At 41.9% G+C, this 17458-nt stretch overlaps 1 protein-coding gene across 2 annotated transcripts; it reads left to right on the top strand.

Moving 5' to 3' along the window:
- The first annotated feature begins 30 nt into the window (after nucleotides 1-30).
- Nucleotides 31-17399, top strand: tyk2 (tyrosine kinase 2). 2 transcript variants are annotated; one of them, XM_054758374.1, is made up of 24 exons: nucleotides 31-1089; nucleotides 2259-2459; nucleotides 2533-2656; nucleotides 2765-2885; nucleotides 4433-4584; nucleotides 4847-5189; nucleotides 5251-5430; nucleotides 6514-6671; nucleotides 6767-6884; nucleotides 8609-8792; nucleotides 8912-9027; nucleotides 9110-9274; nucleotides 9347-9434; nucleotides 10299-10426; nucleotides 10656-10791; nucleotides 11863-12014; nucleotides 12091-12235; nucleotides 12327-12418; nucleotides 12494-12680; nucleotides 13512-13630; nucleotides 13731-13903; nucleotides 16300-16417; nucleotides 16493-16603; nucleotides 16688-17399. In XM_054758374.1, the coding sequence occupies exons 2-24, from the start codon at nucleotides 2270-2272 to the stop codon at nucleotides 16820-16822; spliced, it is 3435 nt and encodes a 1144-aa protein (XP_054614349.1). In that variant the 5' UTR covers nucleotides 31-1089; nucleotides 2259-2269; the 3' UTR covers nucleotides 16823-17399. The 2 variants fall into 2 exon arrangements, with proteins under 2 accessions (XP_054614349.1, XP_054614350.1); XM_054758375.1 differs by lacking the exons at nucleotides 31-1089; nucleotides 2259-2459; nucleotides 2533-2656; nucleotides 2765-2885 and having other exon boundaries at nucleotides 4455-4584; nucleotides 4833-5189.
- Nucleotides 17400-17458: the final 59 nt, after the last annotated feature.

The raw sequence follows: 17458 nt of genomic DNA, 5'->3' as shown, positions 1-17458 counted from the left end.
GGGAGTGACTTGCATTTTTGCAGAAGATTTATAAAAACAGCAGAGCACTAGTTGACTTAATATTTTTGCAGTACATCCTTAAAAACAGCAAAGTCGTCCTATCATAAAATGGATCTTTGACTGGCTTTCTTGATTGTTTTTTTTCCAATAGGTCCTTGAAGCTCCTGTCACATATAGGATCTTTGATGTGTTTTGGCAGTAGGTTTTTTAATAAAACAGCAGAGCACTCATGTCAAATACAAAATCTTTGACAAGCGTTATTGCAGTAGGGCCTAAAAAACAGTGTGAATGGTTTGTTTGTCTATATGTGCCCTGCGATTGGCTGGCAACCAGTCCAGGGTGTACCCCGCCTCTCGCCCAAAGTCAGCTGGGATAGGCTCCAGCACATCCCCGTGACCCTAGTGAGGATAAGCAGCATAGAAAATGGATGGAGGGACTAGTTATTGCAGTATTGTAGATCCTTAAAAACAGCAGGGCACTCTTCTGTCATCTAGAGAATCTTTGGCCAGTGTTTTGGCAGTAGGTCCTGAACAGCGGAGCGCTCCTGTCACATAGAGAATCTTTGGCTAATCATTGTGCAGCAGGTCCTTAAAAACAGCAGAGTTATTAAGGGTTCTTCATTTGTGTTTGGGAACAGGTAATCCAGCAGCGTGCTCCTGTTTTGTAGAGGATCTTTGACTGACTAAACACATTGCTTTTAAATTATTAAAAAAAATATATGTTATGTATTTTAATTTATGACTTAATTTTTAAGTCCTTGGAGCCACAGGTGGGTTTGTCAAGCCCAGAGAGAGCTGTGGATGGATGTGTTTCACTTTCGATTTGAGACGCCTTTTGTACGTATAATAAAGTCATCATGTACACCTACCAAACAACACAAACACAGTCTCAATAGAAAAGCCCCGTGTTTTTTCTTTTTCTTTTTTTGGTATTGTGAATAGTGTACGTACGTGCGCGTGCTCTGCCGTTTACGTCACTTCCGGTTTTTGTTTCAGGAAGTAGACCGCTGTCGAAGTGGGCCGCAATGGGGTAAACTGGTAGCTTTTTAAGAAGTTTGACTTGTATTTTCATAACAACAACTGTTAAACGGTAAGCTTATTTTCAGTCTTAATCGTTGCGTTTGCCCGTCTCTGTTGCCATTATGGCGGTGCAAAGAAAGCTTTAAAAGTAAAAATGTAAGGATTCCATTCGTAGTTAGTAGAAAATCTAGTGAATTGTAAAGGGCTCAAGTGTGCCGCAAACAACAGGCGAACACGACACCATTTCCGGAGAGTGTTACATCATATATATATATATATATATATATTGTTCATAAATATATAAAGTCATATTATCAAATTAATCTGGTTTTAAAGTCAGGAATCTACTGCTTATGTGGGTCGTGATGTTTATGTGATTGTATGTGATTTGCGTGTCCAGACTCCATTGATACTTCGTGTTGTTATATAGTTTTTTTTTATTGTGTAAACCTGCACATTCCTACAAAGAAGATAATTACAGCAAGAAGAAATAAAATATAACAAATTAAATAAAAAGAAAATCATACAATTAATAGAATAAAGTCGTAATTTTATGTTAATAAATTAGTAATATAAGGTAAAGTAAAGAAGACCTTAAAAATATGTGTGAATTTTTAAATATTATGAGATTAAACCTTGAAATTATACAAGGAAAACGTTGTTATATTACCAGCAAATATTTCATGTTCAAATATGTTTTTCATATTATGAGGAAGAAAAAATTGAATTGTACAAAAAAAGAAAACAATAAAAGAAAAAAATGTGAGTAAAATTGTAATATTATGAGACAAAACCGGAAAAAGTTGTAATATATATCTATTATTTTAAGAGAAACATGTTTGCATATGAGACAAAACTTATAAAAAGTGTTAATATAAGAAAATATATTATTTTGAGAGCATTACGTTTATGCAACTACAAGACAATTGTACAGGAAAATGTATTTTAGGAGAATATTGTTTAAAATATAATGGGGCGGGGGAATCATAATTTTAGAAGAATAAATTCATATTCACAATTTATTTTCTTCACATTACTTTCTTTAATTTTAATTATAAATTATTTTAAATCTAATTTTAATAAACAAAAGCCATTTTTTGGGGGGTCAAAGGATAACTAAACATCCCTTTTGGGTATCACAACTACAATCTATTTGTGCCGATGGTATACATTGTGGTGTAGTGTGCATTTCCAGCTGAACGCTGCATGTTTATATATTTGTGTGTGTGTGTGTGTCAGGGTCTGGCATCATGCCTGTTAGGGGGAGCTCAAAGAGACGTTCCAAGGCAAGGTCCTCTCCAGGGCCTCTGGAGCCCCCTCAGCATCCCGGCATCCATGTGTACCTCTTCTGGAGCCCAGATGGAGAGCGTTATTTGTCCCATGTGGTGTCAGAAAAGGTCACGGCGGAGGAGCTGTGCATTTTGTCTGCGGAGGCCATCGGTGAGACATAAAATCCATCATAACTGATGACCTGAAGTGTCAGCATGCTGATGGCGGTAATGTCTTTAAACAGGCATACCTCCTCTTTCCCATGTGTTGTTTGCACTGTGTGAGCCACTGTCACGCTGCTGGTACAGTCCTAATCATCTTTTCAACCCAGAGGGGGATTGTCGTCTGGTGCTTCACTACAGAATGAGGTGAGATCACGCTCGGGTGTGTTCACACTTGTATTCAACTTAAAGTTTGGCATTATGTGCATTTTGGTTTGGAATATTTGAGTTGTGTCAGCGTTACTTTGTGTGCAGGTTTTACTTTCGGAATTGGCACGGACTTAACGACAGGGAGCCACTTGTGACTCGTTTTGCTGTGGGTGGCGGCGATGCACCACTGCTTGATATCAAATCATTGGAGTATTTATTTGCCCAGGTGTGTGTGTGTGTGTGTGTGTGTATGTACAGTGGTGTGAAAAATTGTTTGCCTCTTCCTTATTTGTTATTTTTTTGCATGTTTGTCACACTTAAATGTTTCAGATCATCAAACTAATTTTAATGTTAGTCAACGACAACACTACTGAACACAAAATGCAGTTTTTAAGTGAAACTTTTTATTATTAAGGGATCAATAAAATCCAAACCTAAATGGCCCGTTGTGAAAAAGTGATTGCGCCCCTGGTTAAAACATAAATGAGATTAATTGAGATCTATCAGTCTTGAAAAGGTTATAAAGCAATTTCTTAAGCTTTGGGACTCCAAAGAGCCATCATCCACAAATGGCGAAAACATGGAGCAGTGGTGAACCTTCCCAGGAGTGTCTGGCCAACCAAAATGACCCCAAGAGCGCAGCGACGACTCATCCAAAAGGTCACCAAAGACCCCACAACAACATCCAAACAACTGCAGGCCTCACTTTACTCAGTTAAGGTCAGTGTTCATGACTCCACCATAAGAAAGATACTGGGCAAAAACGGCCTGCATGACAGAGTTGCAAGACGAAAACCACTGCTTAACAAAAAAACACATTAAAGCTTGTCTCAATTTTGCCAGAAAACATCTTGGTGATCCCCAAGACCTTTGGGAAAATACTGTTTGGTCTGACGAGACAAAAGTTGAACTTTTTGGAATGTGTGTCCCGTTACATCTGCCGTAAGAGTAATGCCACATTTCAGAAAAAGAACATATCAACAGTAAAATATGGTGGTGGTAGTGTGATGGCCTGGGGCTGTTTTGCTGCTTCAGGACCTGGAAGACTTGCTGTGATAAATGCAACCATGAATTCTGCTGTCTACCAAAAAATCCTGAAGGAGAATGTCTAGCCATCTGTTTGTGACCTCAAGCTGAAACCAACTTGTGTTCTGCAGCAGGACAATGACCCAAAACACACCAGCTAGTCCACCTCTGAATGGCTGAAGAAAAAGTAAATGAAGACTTTGGAGTGGCCTAGTCAAAGTCCTGACCTGAATCCTATTGAGATGCTGTGGCATGACCTTGAAAAGGTGCTTCATGCTGGAAAACCCTCCAATGTGGCTGAATTACAAAAATTCTGCAAAGATGAGTGGGACAAAATTCCTCCACAGCGCTGTAAGAGACTCATTGCAAGTTATCACAAACGCTCGATTGCAGTTGTTGCTGCTAAGGGTGGCCCAACCAGTTATGGGGGGGGCAGTCACATTTTCACACAGGGCCATGTAGGTTTGGATTTTTGTCACCCTTAATAAAAAGTTAAATTTAAAAACTGCATTTTGTGTTTAGTTGTGTTGTCATTGACTAATACTTGAATTTGTTTGATGATCTGAAACATTTAATGTGACAAACATGCAAAAAAAACAACAACCCCAAGAACTCCGGAAGGGGGCAAATACTTTTTCACACTGCTGTATGTCACTTCTCACCACGTGTAGTCTTTGTGGTCCTGACTGACAGTGCTGTTTCTCTTTATCTGTCTCTTCCACTTCCTGTACCCTCCCTCACTCGCAGGCTAAATATGACTTTGTCAATGAAGCAATTGAAATGGAAAAGGAGGAGCTGAGTCGCTTCCATAATGAGAGCCTGGGGATGGCCGTGCTGCACCTCACCCACCTGGCGCTGCAGACTGGCCGCAACCTGCAACGCGTGGCAAAAAAGACCAGGTGAGAACTTGGGCAATTTCAAGTTTGGTGTTGCAGTATTGGGATTTTTTCCTCATGTATTTACATGTCTTTGCGGAAAATCTGTAATATTATAACTACTGTAATTCTGAGACTTTATTGCCATATTTATTTTGTTATTTTTCTCCTAATACTTGTTATTGTGCCGGTGTACCTAATGAAGTGGCCCCCAAAGAATCATGTATTTTTTTTTACATTCTTCTGCATTTCATTGAATATCATAAATGTAGGTCTCATCTTTCAGCTTTAAAACCTGCATACCAAAGTCTTTCGCAAAGCACATCTCTGAAGACAAAATGCTGACAAAAATTCGGATCCGGCGGACGTTTGAGAGATTCGTACGGACCTACCAGCGCAACACGGAGGCCAGGCAGCTGGATGTCAAGAGAATCATGTGCAAATACCTCTGCACTCTTGAGTACTTGGCACCGCAATTCGGCACTGAGACTTTCTCGCCGTGTCTGCTGAGGCTCAGTCAGGACGACCACACAAGTCAAGCTGACGAAGCTGCGGACGCAGCGGCGTGGGAAATAATGGTGTCTGCCGCCGAGGGGATCCAGTGGAGGGCGACGACAAGTGCTCCGAAGGTTGGCCAGATCACGGCAGGAGATACCTGCCCCCTTTTGCTGACATCGTCTCTTCACGCAGGCTGACGGCAGTTTAAGCAACAGCGGCGGGACCTCTGGGAGGAAAGCCACGCGACGGCTCAGCCAGCTGAGTGTGACCACCCCCATCAAGTGGACCCGCTTCTGTGATTTCCCTGACATCATTCACATCGCCATCAGTGAGGCTAACGTGTGCATTAGCACTCAGGACAATAAGCGTATGGTGAGAGCGCAGCTTAGCTTAATTTATTTCATTATGTCCAGGTATGTGGTCATAATAAGATGATGAGGCGAGAAGGGAGGCGTATGCAGCGCTATAGTGCCAAGTTCTGGCCTTTTTAAGGAATTCCGGAATTAATTGAAGTTCCAGTTCTGGTTCTATGGTTGACAATAAAACAGGAAATGTAACTTTCTGCAACACAAAAGTGTCAAGCTGCTCAATTACACATAGATATTCATTTTGCCAAGCATATGTTAACGTAGATATTAGGGTGTCCCAATACAACTTTTTCATTTCCGATATCGATACCGATATCAATCCGATCCGATGTCAGCACTGATCATACGTACTTTTATTACTTGTTTACTAGTGTGAAATGTTAGAAAAGAGAGTAACAGTCAGCAACAGTAGGTATGAGGAAAAACTGACCTAGGCTACGTATACGCTGCGGGTCAGTTTTCTGATTTTTTTTTTTTTTGCTCATAAGTGACCTGTATCAGATTTTTTTCATGTCAATCAGTACAATTCCAATTTTTTCAAATGCGACTCAGGCCTCGTTCGTATGTAGACACAAATCTGCAGTCTGAACAGACAGATCGCTTTCATCCGGCCTACAATCTCCCCTGGCTACAGTATATGGCGGTTCGAATATCCCTCCCCCGCTATATCGCGTTTTGGTTGACTATGGCCTATTATTAGTCCAAAAATATTGAAAGACAAGTTATATGTAGTATTCTGGTCACTGGGCGTCAGTAATGTTATGATAAAACATCACCTGTAAAGTTAAGAATGGTTTTGTGAAGCCAGTAACACTTGAGTCACAGCTTTGTTAGAAAAGATAGGAAGGCAGCACCATCCGGTGGGTCACGGCAAGCCATGCCCCAATGCGGAGCTTTCACTGATAATCTCATGTATTTTTTTTCCCCTCAATATTCTCATTTATTTGTCCAATTCACATGTGAGTGGCTATATGAGGTCGCGGTGTGCTCCTGGCGTTGTTGCGTATTTAGAATGTGTGAATGTGCGCAGCGTGTAGGTGGCAGCTTCGCTTCTAAGCGGCACTCGTCTTTGTGAATGTGCACGTAGGAGGTTGAGATGAGCTCCAGCCAGGAGGCCCGCTCCTTCATCTCACTGCTAGATGGATACTACCGGCTGACTGCGGACGCCCACCACTATCTTTGTCATGAAGTGGCGCCCCCCAGGGTGCTGCTGAGTGAAGCTAATGGACTGCACGGACCGATGTAGTGAGTTGTTTTGTTTTGTTTTGTTTTGTTTTCCTCCCTCACGTCCGCTCCGTCACACGAAAGCTTGAAAGAAAGATGCTGTGCTGTGTTTGCAGTGATGACTTTGTGCGACTCAAGTTGAGAAAGGAGGCAGCAGACGAAGGAGCTTTCCTTGTGCGCTGGAGCTTCCACTTCTATCACAGAATTATCCTGGCTGTGCTCGACAAAAACCAGGTGAGTCAGCCTTATTGTACCCTTTTTAACAGTTTTTAAATGTGTCTCAGAGGTCTCATAATAGTGTATTGGAAGTGTGTTGTCTAAGATCTAGCCTTGATCTTGCCATTTGAAAAGTGCTTTTAGTAAGCCCTACTGGGAACACGCTGTTTGACCGTGTTCATCCGCGCCTGTCTCTAACAGTGTGTGTTTCAAAGAAGCGCTTTTGCACATTTTATCCACTTTTTACACATACAGTGGAACTTTGGTTAGCGTCATTACAGTCGTCCCTCGTTTATAGCGGGCAATCACGTTAAATTAATTTCTGCGATATAGGATTGTTAATAAATGGAATATTTTCATAGAGCATAAGAAACCTGTTTGACTTTCTGAATACGGTTTTAACATTATTAGAGCCGTGTAGACATGAAATAACACGCCTATAGCCACATTTACGCTCCTATTATTCATTGTTTACACCACATTGCAACACTTACACTGCAGCAGCGACTCAAGACGGCCGCCAGTTAGCCTCATATTTATTTCTTTTAAACTTAAGAGGCCAAAAAACTTCCATACTGAATCGATTCCACTCTATTATGTAAGACGCGCCATGGCTGACTTCATGACTTCATGCAGTGTTAAGGTAATGTAATGTAAGGTCATGTCTCAATGTTTTGTGTCATTACTGCTGCCTAGTGACCATACTACCACATCCATCCATCCATTCATCCATCTTCTATGCCGCTTATCCTCACTAGGGTTGCGGGTATGCTAGAGCCTATCCCAGCTGACTTCGGGCGAGAGGCGGGGTACACCCTGGACTGGTCGCCAGTCAATTGCAGGGCACATAAAAAGAAAGTTTTTCACAAGAAAAACTAAATGATTACAGACACATACCTGGCAGGCTTTATTTTCAGATGTGTAGCGAAGCCTAATATTTTTACAAAGCTGTACTTGATGTCATGAACCTTTTGAAAGCGAAATGCGGAGTGAGATGGTAGATTTTTCTCACGTTTAGTGCTCGTAAACAGGCTCTAGAGCAGGGGTGGGCAAACTTTTTGACTCGCGGGCCGCATTGTGTTAACAAAATTGGCCCGGGGGCCAGGCTATATATTTGATACACGCACACTAGTTTAAGTTTAGAATTCTAACAGTCAACCTGGAAATGTTTGTCTTACTTCATCTGTAAAAGTGTCATACAATCTGCTATATGTCCTCGTGTCCCTTTTTTCAGGAGCACTATAAACCTCAGACCGCATCAAATAACAAAATTATTGAATAAGACACCTTCAATGTACGTGAATAAACCATGTTTGATATACAATACCAACTGTGAACAATAAAACATTGACTATTAAAGAGTATGTGAACGTCCCTCCTTTTTTACTTTCCACACAGTACAGTGGGTAGGTTAAGTTGTGTGTCACATATTCGTTGACTTGAGGTAGTTGTCTGGATCCCTGTATGTGAAAAGCTATGCAAACCATCAAAAGATTGACTGACTCTGCCTACTTGCAAGTCATGTTGCCAGCTTGTATGTTAAAAGTTTAAATTAAATACTTTGGAAGCAACTGGCTTGCCGGATTCAAATGCTTGGCGGGCTGTATATGGCCCCCGTGCCGTAGTTTGCCCACCCCTGCTCAAGGGACATATACAGTATTACCGTGAGAACATTATTAAAAAGTCAACTTAAGTCCTTTAAGCTGGGCTCATTGTCGCCTTTATGTATTTAATACCCACAGAACGGATCCAAGCCAAGCCACACACAGTTCTGTATCCAGCATAACGCTTCCGTCTTCTCCCTGGATGGTTGGGACCAGGAATTCTCCAGTGTGAAGGAGCTCACAGACACCCTGAAGAACTACATACTGAACTGTGACACTGAGAGCTACACTGTTAAAAAATGTTGCCTGCCCCGCCAAGGAGGTTTGCGCTTTTTTCACTTTCTCTTCTATTTTAAGAGAACCAGTTCACTTCCAGTATTTTCCTTGGTGCCCCCATAACCTAGGTGCACACTGTGTTTTGTAAATGTCGGTCTGCTGCAGAGCTGTCCAACCTTCTGGTGAAGAGGCACGGTGTGGATCACTGTCCAGAGGGGCACGCTTCGTCCCCAAACACGTTAGAGCTGTGCTTCCAGATCAAGTACAAGGACATCAAACAAGTGAGAACCACAACTGCTCTTTTGTGGTTCTTGTTTTGTGTGTGTGTGTGTCTGAGGCGCCTGGTGTGGTCTTCACGGACAGGGACAGCATTTGGGTTATGGGACCAGAACTAACATCTACTCAGGACATCTGCGAGTTGGGGGAGGAGACGAGGAGGAGGAGGAGGAGGAGATAAGTGGTGATCGACGGCAGACGGTCCAAGTGGTACTGAAGGTTTTGGAACAAAGCCCTGAAGATGTCAGATTCGTAAGCGGCTATGACACCGTCATTGTCTGTTGCTGGTAAACACAAACTAACGCTTTGCTGTCCACGGTGTAGGCTTTCTTTGAAACGGCCAGCTTCATGAGCCAAATGTCTCACTGTCACCTGGTTGGAATCTACGGCTTGTCTGTCAACGGATCTGAAAGTGAGAGAAGACATGTCACACACACGCACACACACTATGTTATGGAGTCCTAATCATGTTTTTATAGTGTCAACAGCGCCCTCCTCATGCCACTAGTGGTACTTACAAGAGGTGTACACTACAAATACACAACAAACTACATACAGTACAGTCGTCCCTCGTTTATCATGGTTAAATGGTTCCAGACCCAACCGCAATAAGCGAATTTCCGCAAAGTATCATTCATTATTTATAAATGGAAACATTTTTGAGTTATGGCATATAAAACCTGTTTACAATCTTCTAAATTTGGTTTTTAACATTATTAGAGCCCTCTAGACATGAAATAACACCCCTATAGTCACCTTTACATTTGTATTACACATAGTAGGTATAATCAGAGAAAATAAGACATATTAGACATAAATAAGAAAACAAAGACTCACATGTTAGCAGGTTTTAAGGTCACGGTTTACTTCATTTTGGGTACAGTAAGGGAACAAAAAGCAAAACAAAAAAATGCTTAGCTTTTCTGTCATCGGCTTTAATGATTTTTTACATTTTATTTTTCGTAAAGTTCTTTACTGGCTGAAGTGTAGCATTAATAGTTCCAGCTTGTATCCCCGTTTCCCATCTCTACTGAACAATGGCGGCACACTCCTTTTGTCTTATCCACTTATTATTTAAGATCCTATTTACTTTTCAAGCTCTGGGCTCCACTTGTCCCTCACTGAATGTGTTCCATGTGGGAACTCAATACGCCTTTGTTCCCTACAGAAAAATCAGGTTACAAATACATGTACTGTTACATCCCTAAAAAGAAGTAATTCATCCCAGGCTCGAGCACCACAAAGACAATTTTTGACATGATTCTTTCCCTTGCAGACATCATGGTGGAGGAGTTTGTAGAATTTGGGCCCTTGGATGTTTTCCTCCGTAAAGAAAAAGCCAAAGTGACTCCCCGGTGGAAATTTATTGCAGCACGACAGCTTGCCAGTGCCCTGAATTACCTTGTAAGTGGAGATGTCACTTGTATGATGTCATTTGTATGACTTGCAGTCAGTGCAAGTCTTTTAAATAATGGCCGCACAGCTAAGTGAACTTTTGGAAGATCCTTGTTTCTTTCCTGCAAGCGCAAATGAGATTATTGAAGTGGTCAGACACTGATTCGGTGTTTGGAGCGTAAGCTGCTGCAGCGTGACAGGAGTCATATATTGATTGCTAACTCCTGCTTTGTTGTAGGCGTCTAAAGGTTGTGTTCACGGGAACGTTTGTGCCCGGAATATCCTGGTGGCAAGACGAGGTCTGGAGCAAGGTACAACTCCTCTTGTCAAGTTGAGTGACCCAGGAATTGCCCTCAATTTGCTTTCCCAAAAAGGTAAGTAATACCAGAAATAACGTAAGTGCTCTGATTATGTTTACCTAAACCCCAAAGAGTAGGAGCATTAATTGGAAGCAGGCGATAATTGGAGAGATGCTGTTATTTTCTAAATTCCTGAGAAGTAACAATTTTTTTTTTACTTTAGTAAATGATTTGGAGTGCATGAGAAAGCGGAAAATGAAAACGTAGCCCTCTTTGACCACAGGGTTGTTTATTAACAAGCATATTTGGCAACCCAGCAACAACTGTTGTAACAGCGGTAAGGAGCAAACTGCTCAACCAGCATTAACACTGATGTTGAGTTAATTGTAAACAATGTTGTTTACATGATGAAAACTACATGATGAAAACTACATCAGGAGGTTACCTACAGCCACAGCTAATTATGGCATTTGTCAGCTAGTTAATACCTAGGTTTTTTTATCTGGCACTAATTAAAGACCCCGGTGGTTATTTGCTTATGGAGACCACACCACCCAACCAAAGTGTTAATTAGAGCATTTACAGGCGGAATTGAAGGCATTGACGCCAATGTAAGACGCTGTTTTTTTCCCAAAGGGAAAAAAAAGTCTGAAAAAGACAGGTCGCCGTATATTCTGAGTCTGGAGATTTATACTTGAAAACCAGAAGGTTGCTCCAAATGACTTCTCCCCGAGCCAGTCAGAACTTTTTTTCCTGTCACACACACACATGCACACCAGTGACTTCGATAGATGCAGTCGCGACAGACACTGAACAAAGGTGGCTCCAAGATGGGGCAAGACAGCGAGCAACAGAGGCGGAATTGCGATATCAGCTCTGCTTCTTCCTTCCTTCTTACTCCTTTTCAGACATGTTGGCTTGTGTAACTATGATGCTCCTTGATATAGTTAGTTAAGCATGTCTGAAACAAATGGCCATGATACAAATCAATGCAAAATGTAAACTTAAAATAATTAATTTTATCTTTTTTTTTACGTTGATTTTGTTGAGAGGTCGTGTTATATTCAGGATCGTCTTGTTTTTGGGTCAATACGGTATTAATGAAAAAATGGTAAAACAGCGGAAATGGCTCTATCTCCATTGCAGAGCGACGTGAGCGGATTCCCTGGATCGCTCCTGAGTGCGTTCGCGACGACGCGCCTGTCAGCCTGGGTGCCGACCAGTGGGGCTTCGGCATGACGATGCTGGAAATCTGCAACAACGGCGATCTTCCCATCACCGATGACGCGTTGTGTCAGGTGGGCCGCCGTGCTGCATGTGGCGGCATTCATCCAGCATATTCATGCCACCTGACAGGCTGTCTTGCATCCACAGGAAGACTTTTTTAAGCAGAGGGGATGGTTGTTACCGTCCTCCCAGGAGCTGGCCAACTTCATCAGCAAATGTCTCACCCACGAGCCCTCAGACAGGCCTTCCTTCTGCTCTCTGCTCAGAGACCTCATCGAAATCATGAACAAAAGTGTGCCCTTAAGTCACTCATCTTTAAATGATCATGAAATGTCTTTTTTTTTTTTTTTTTGCATTTTAATGATTTTTCCTCCTTTGCATAGATCCCGATATATCACTCAGTGATACCCTCCCTAAGACTCAAGCCACCGTCTTCCACAAACGCTTCCTGAAATTCAAAGGAGAGTTAGGAAAGGTGTGTTCTGCTATCAACTCCTTGTTTGTTTGCAGCCCAACGGCCTCCTCCTGAACTCATGTGGTCCGTCTTTAGGGTAATTTTGGAAAGGTGGCTCTGTACATGTACGACCCAGCCAACGACGGGACGGGAGAGCTGTTGGCCATCAAGGCTTTAAAGCAAGAGAACGGTCACCTGTCCAAATGTTGGCTGAAGGAGATCGACATCCTGAAGTCACTCGATCACAGCCATATTGTCAAGTACAAAGGACGCACTGAAATAGGTGAGTCCTCGCAGAATCTATTCAAGGATGCACATAGAAATAGAAATACAGTTGTCCGTCGCCACTTTGCAGTTTGAATTTTGCAGCTCCACACTATCACGGTTTTTCTAAAATATTTTAATAAATCGTGCTATTTTGCATTTTGACAGGCATTCAAAAGACGCATTCAGGTGTTCAACATTAGTTACTAGGTGTCAGCAATGTTACTGCAAACATGTCAAGATGAAACTGAACTGTGAACCCTTGATGTCACTTCTGTCCGCCACTGACTCTTCTCCCCTAGGGAACACATTTACGGCAACACGCACAAGCAAGTCTTATTTATGTCTTTACTGGCTTGTTAGCTCTTAGTATGTCTGCTAAATTGGGTAATATGAGTGTAAAGGTGACTGTAAGGGTGTTAGTTCATGTCTATAGGGCTCCAATAATGTTAAAAAACATAATTAGAAGGTTGTAAGCAGGTTTTCTATGCTGTAACTATGGAAATATTTCATTTATAAATAAGAATCATATTATCATGTGTGCCCTGCGATTGGCTGGCGACTAGTCCAGGGTGTGTCCCGCCTCTCTCCCAAAGTCAGCTGGGATAGCGGCATGGGAGATGGATGGATATTATCGTGTGTGTGTGTGTTAAAAGTGCGAAATCTCATCACTTGATGAAAAAACATTATCAGCGACACTTGCGTTTTTTTGGAGAAAAAAAATGTTTGGTTTTTTTGTTTTTTTTAACCAAAAATCTGCAAATACACGGGATCTACTGGAGTTGTCATTGTTACCTTTGGAAGGGAAACATACATGTGCAAAAGATGCTAACTTCTTTACCACTAACAGGAGGGCAAGTGGTGCAGTTAATAATGGAGTACCTTCCTCTGGGGAGCCTGGAAAAGTTCCTTCAAAAGGGTGAACACAGTACTTCCCAGTGCCTGCTGTTTGCTCAGCAAATCTGCCAGGTCGGCTGCTTTTCCATTGACTTTCAATTTGTCACACCGAGTTCTTCAATGGTGTTCAGTGACGATCAAACTCTCCTATCACTCACAATTATTTTGTAAGGGGATGGAGTACTTGCACTCACAGCGATACATCCATCGGGACCTCGCCGCCCGGAATGTTTTGGTGAAAAACAACAGTTTGGTAAAGATCGGCGACTTTGGCCTCTCCAAGCACATCCCTGAGGACGACACATACTACCGTGTGCGTGAGGATGGTGACAGTCCTGTGTTCTGGTGAGTTTTTGCGGCGCTACATACCGGATGTATGGCAGGAAGTTGTTTTGCCAGTGGCGCCTTTTGCAAATAGGCTAATCAAGTCCTAAGGCAGGGTTATTCAACTGCAATGTCATCGTTTTTTTGCAGCAAAATTACTTCAAAACTCTTGTCTTTATTGAGATAATATACTCTTTGAATTTGTCTACATTGACGCAGTGCTCTAAAGTTTATCAGTCTGAACCTGTGTCGCTGGCCTTTATTACGAAGGTAGTTGACGGTCTTAAGCATTCTTCCTCTCTCATTGACCCAGTCCCCCCTCACCTTTTTAGGGAGGTGTGGGCAACTATTGGCCCCTATGTTTGTAACATTATCAACAGCAGTCTGTCCTCTTGTATTGTGCCATCCTTTTGTGAAAAGGCTGCTGTCAAACCTGTGCTTAAAAAACGGGTCTTGATCCTTCAGTTTGATCTAATATCAGCCTATCTCAAAACTACCTTTTACCTCAACGATTTTAGAAAAAAGTGTTCTTGCACAGATGCAGCCTTTTTTAGATTAAAATGGGATTTTAGACACCTTCCAGTCAGGTTCCAGGGCCATTCATAGCACTGAGTCTGCACTGTTAAAGGTTTTTAATGACCGTTTTTTAATGACTGATTCTGGTGGTTGCGCCATTCTTGTGCTTTTAGACGTGACTGCTGCTTTCGACACAGTGGACCATACTATTCTTTTATCTCGCTTGGAAAACTGTGTGCGTGTCTGGGGGCCTGCCCTTGAGTGGTTTAGGTCTTACTTGTCAGGGAGATGCCTTACTGTGGGATTTGGGGACTCCACCTCGTCCACCGCCCCCCTTGACTGTGAAGTCCCCCAGGGACCAACTCTTGGGCCCATCCTATTTGCTTTTTACCTGGTCCCACTTAGTGCAACATTAAAAAAAACATGTAATCTCTTATTATTTTTATGCAGATGACTGCCAAATGTATTTTCCACTCACTAAAAATGACCATGCCCCCCGACACCCCTTCTCTTTGCTCACAGTTAGTCCAGAACTCTATGGCACGGCTTTTAACAGGAACCAAATGGAGCGAGCACGTCACGCCAATTCTAGCCTCCCTGCACTGGTTGCCTGTGCGTTTTAGAATTGATTTAAAGATTTTATTGTTTGTTTTTAATGCGTTGAATGGGCTGGCCCCTCAAATTTACACTCCAGCGCGCATATTGAGGTCTGAAGACCGAAGACTTTTAGACAAGGGGAGAGACTTTTCCGTAGTTGGCTCCGAGCTATGGAAGACTCTCCCTCCTCATGTAAAAACGGCCCCCACAATTGAATATTTAAGTCTCGTCTTAAAACCCACTTGTATTCTCTTGGATTTTAACTCGCCCTGAGTCATGTGGTCCTCTGTGTCTTTTATTCTTTTCTTTTTAATTGGTTTTATTTATTCTAGTTTTTATTGTATTTATTTTTAACTATTTCTTATATTTATTGTTTTACTTCTTGTTTGAAATATTTTACTGTTTTAAGTGTCTTTGTTTTTATTTGATCTTTTTTTTTAACAGGAGTAATTTGTGCTTTAATTTCTTATTATTTATGGTTTTACTCGTCTGTGCAAAACTTTGGAAACAGTGTTCATAAAATGTGCTATAGAAATGGATTGGATTGGATTGGATTGACCAGCGTTTTTTAAGTAGGTTTAACTCTCAGGAGTCTTTCACGTCACGGACGTGTAAAACGCTGGCGCGCCATAATAGGTGTCGTAGCATGATAACGCAGCCACACAGACGCTCCCTTTCAACCCACGTCGAAAGTGCCTTCGAGTCTTTTAAATGGTGAAAATCAGCCAAGTGTAACCAGATTTAGGATGGATAATGTTCATTGTGTTGTCATGTTATTTCTTATTTGTATACACTCTCGGCACAAGAAGGCAACCGCTTTCAAAGTAAAATTAAACAGAAAATGAAACATGACACCACCTTTCTATCGGTGGAAAAAAATCAAATGATCAATCAATCGAAGCATGAACAGCCGCTTGGTTGCAGGATTATATAGGCGGCCCGATGTGTTAATACACAATGTCATAATGAAATAACTACACACACGTGAGGATGTACTAAAAAAGAGGAAACCAACAGAGGCAAGAAACAGTTTTTAAAGTGTGCTATAGAGGTAATCATATAAAAAGTATGTAAAAATGCTAAAAACAATGGAGCACATCAGTCATATAAAGGATCCTGGAGTAGCGATAGTATGACTATATTAGCCAGTCAGTGAGGTAAAAAAAAATAAAAGGTTACGGCAGAGCCTTAAACAGAACAGATTACTAGTTGAATAGCCCTGCCCTTAGGCCACACACACATTTGATTCAAGCATTAAAGCAGGGGTGCTGTATATTTTGCCCTCTAACCTGCATGTTTTACAGGTATGCGCTCGAGTGCCTGAAAGAGAGCATATTTTCCTTCTCCTCCGACATTTGGTCCTTTGGCGTAACGCTCTATGAGATCCTGACCCGCTGCAACCTGAGCCAAAGCCCCCCAGCGGTGCGCTGTCACAAGCCTGCATGTTTACCATGCGACTGTGTGTGTGTCAAACGCCATGTGTGCTTTGCTTTGTAGAAATTTCGGAAGATGTCCGGGCTGGCCCGTGAACAGATGACAGTGATGGTGCTCATAAGTCTGTTAGAGCAACGGCTACGGTTGCCTTGTCCCAAAGATTGCCCGTCTGAGGTAAAGCACATCATAACATACGCATTCATTGTAAGGGGGGCAATGGGTGTCTCATTTGTTTTTCATTTTTGAAAATTATGACAGCTGAGGATGTTAATGGAGCAGTGTTGGGATGAAGAACCTGCACGACGGCCGTCGTTCAAATCCCTCATTGAGAGCCTGGAGGTGATCCGTGGACAGCCAAATGGTAGCTTTTTCTTCGGCTCCCATTTGGAGTGACAATCTTCTCTTTTGAATATCCTCAGAAACATTTAATAAGGGAAGCACTGTGACATTATCACGTCCGCCTCACAGTCTCCAATGGAACATCTCTGTGTGAAGTTTGCGTGTTATCCCCGTGCTTGCATGGGTTTTTTTTTTGCATACGGAGATAATTGGAGACTAAATTGCTCATCGGCGTGTATGTGAGTGTGAATGGTTGTTTTTCTGTCTGTGCCCTGTGGTTGACTGGCGGCCAGTCCAGGGTGTATCTCTTCCTCTCACCTCAAAGCCAGTTCATCTCACCTCAACTTCGACCCTAAGGAGGACAACGCTATAGAAAATGGATGTGTTTTAGTAACAGCATGCCAAATCACATTCTTTTGGCAAACATGTCCGCTTCTTAATTAATTATGATTATGTCATATGTGTTTAATAAGCCCAAATCATGGTGTTTTTTATGTACTCAACTTTTGCGTTAAGAATCATGGGGAAGTGTCAGTTGGAAGTATGAAGAGTGTTTACATTACACCCGTTAGGTTGTTTTATGTTGTACATTTTTAAGTGTTGATTTGATTTTGTATAAAACAAATTAATTTCTCACTCCAATGAAGAAAGTTTCCACATTTTTTGTGTGTGTTTTCCTGATTTGGGACA

Source organism: Dunckerocampus dactyliophorus, chromosome 18, assembly GCF_027744805.1.
Source record: "Dunckerocampus dactyliophorus isolate RoL2022-P2 chromosome 18, RoL_Ddac_1.1, whole genome shotgun sequence".
NCBI classification, from domain to species: domain Eukaryota; kingdom Metazoa; phylum Chordata; class Actinopteri; order Syngnathiformes; family Syngnathidae; genus Dunckerocampus; species Dunckerocampus dactyliophorus.
Note: the sequence above shows the minus strand (reverse complement) of the source record. Positions and strands in the feature narration are given on the sequence as shown.

What these genes read in the sequence shown, in the direction of transcription:
- tyk2 (XM_054758374.1), top strand. Translation starts at nt 2,270, where the DNA reads ATGCCTGTTAGGGGGAGCTCAAAGAGACGTTCCAAGGCAAGGTCCTCT. An exon ending in GGACTGCACGGACCGATGTA is followed by an intron (nt 6,672 to 6,766) that starts GTGAGTTGTTTT and finishes CTGTGTTTGCAG; the next exon opens with TGATGACTTTGTGCGACTCA. An exon ending in GGTGACAGTCCTGTGTTCTG is followed by an intron (nt 13,904 to 16,299) that starts GTGAGTTTTTGC and finishes CATGTTTTACAG; the next exon opens with GTATGCGCTCGAGTGCCTGA.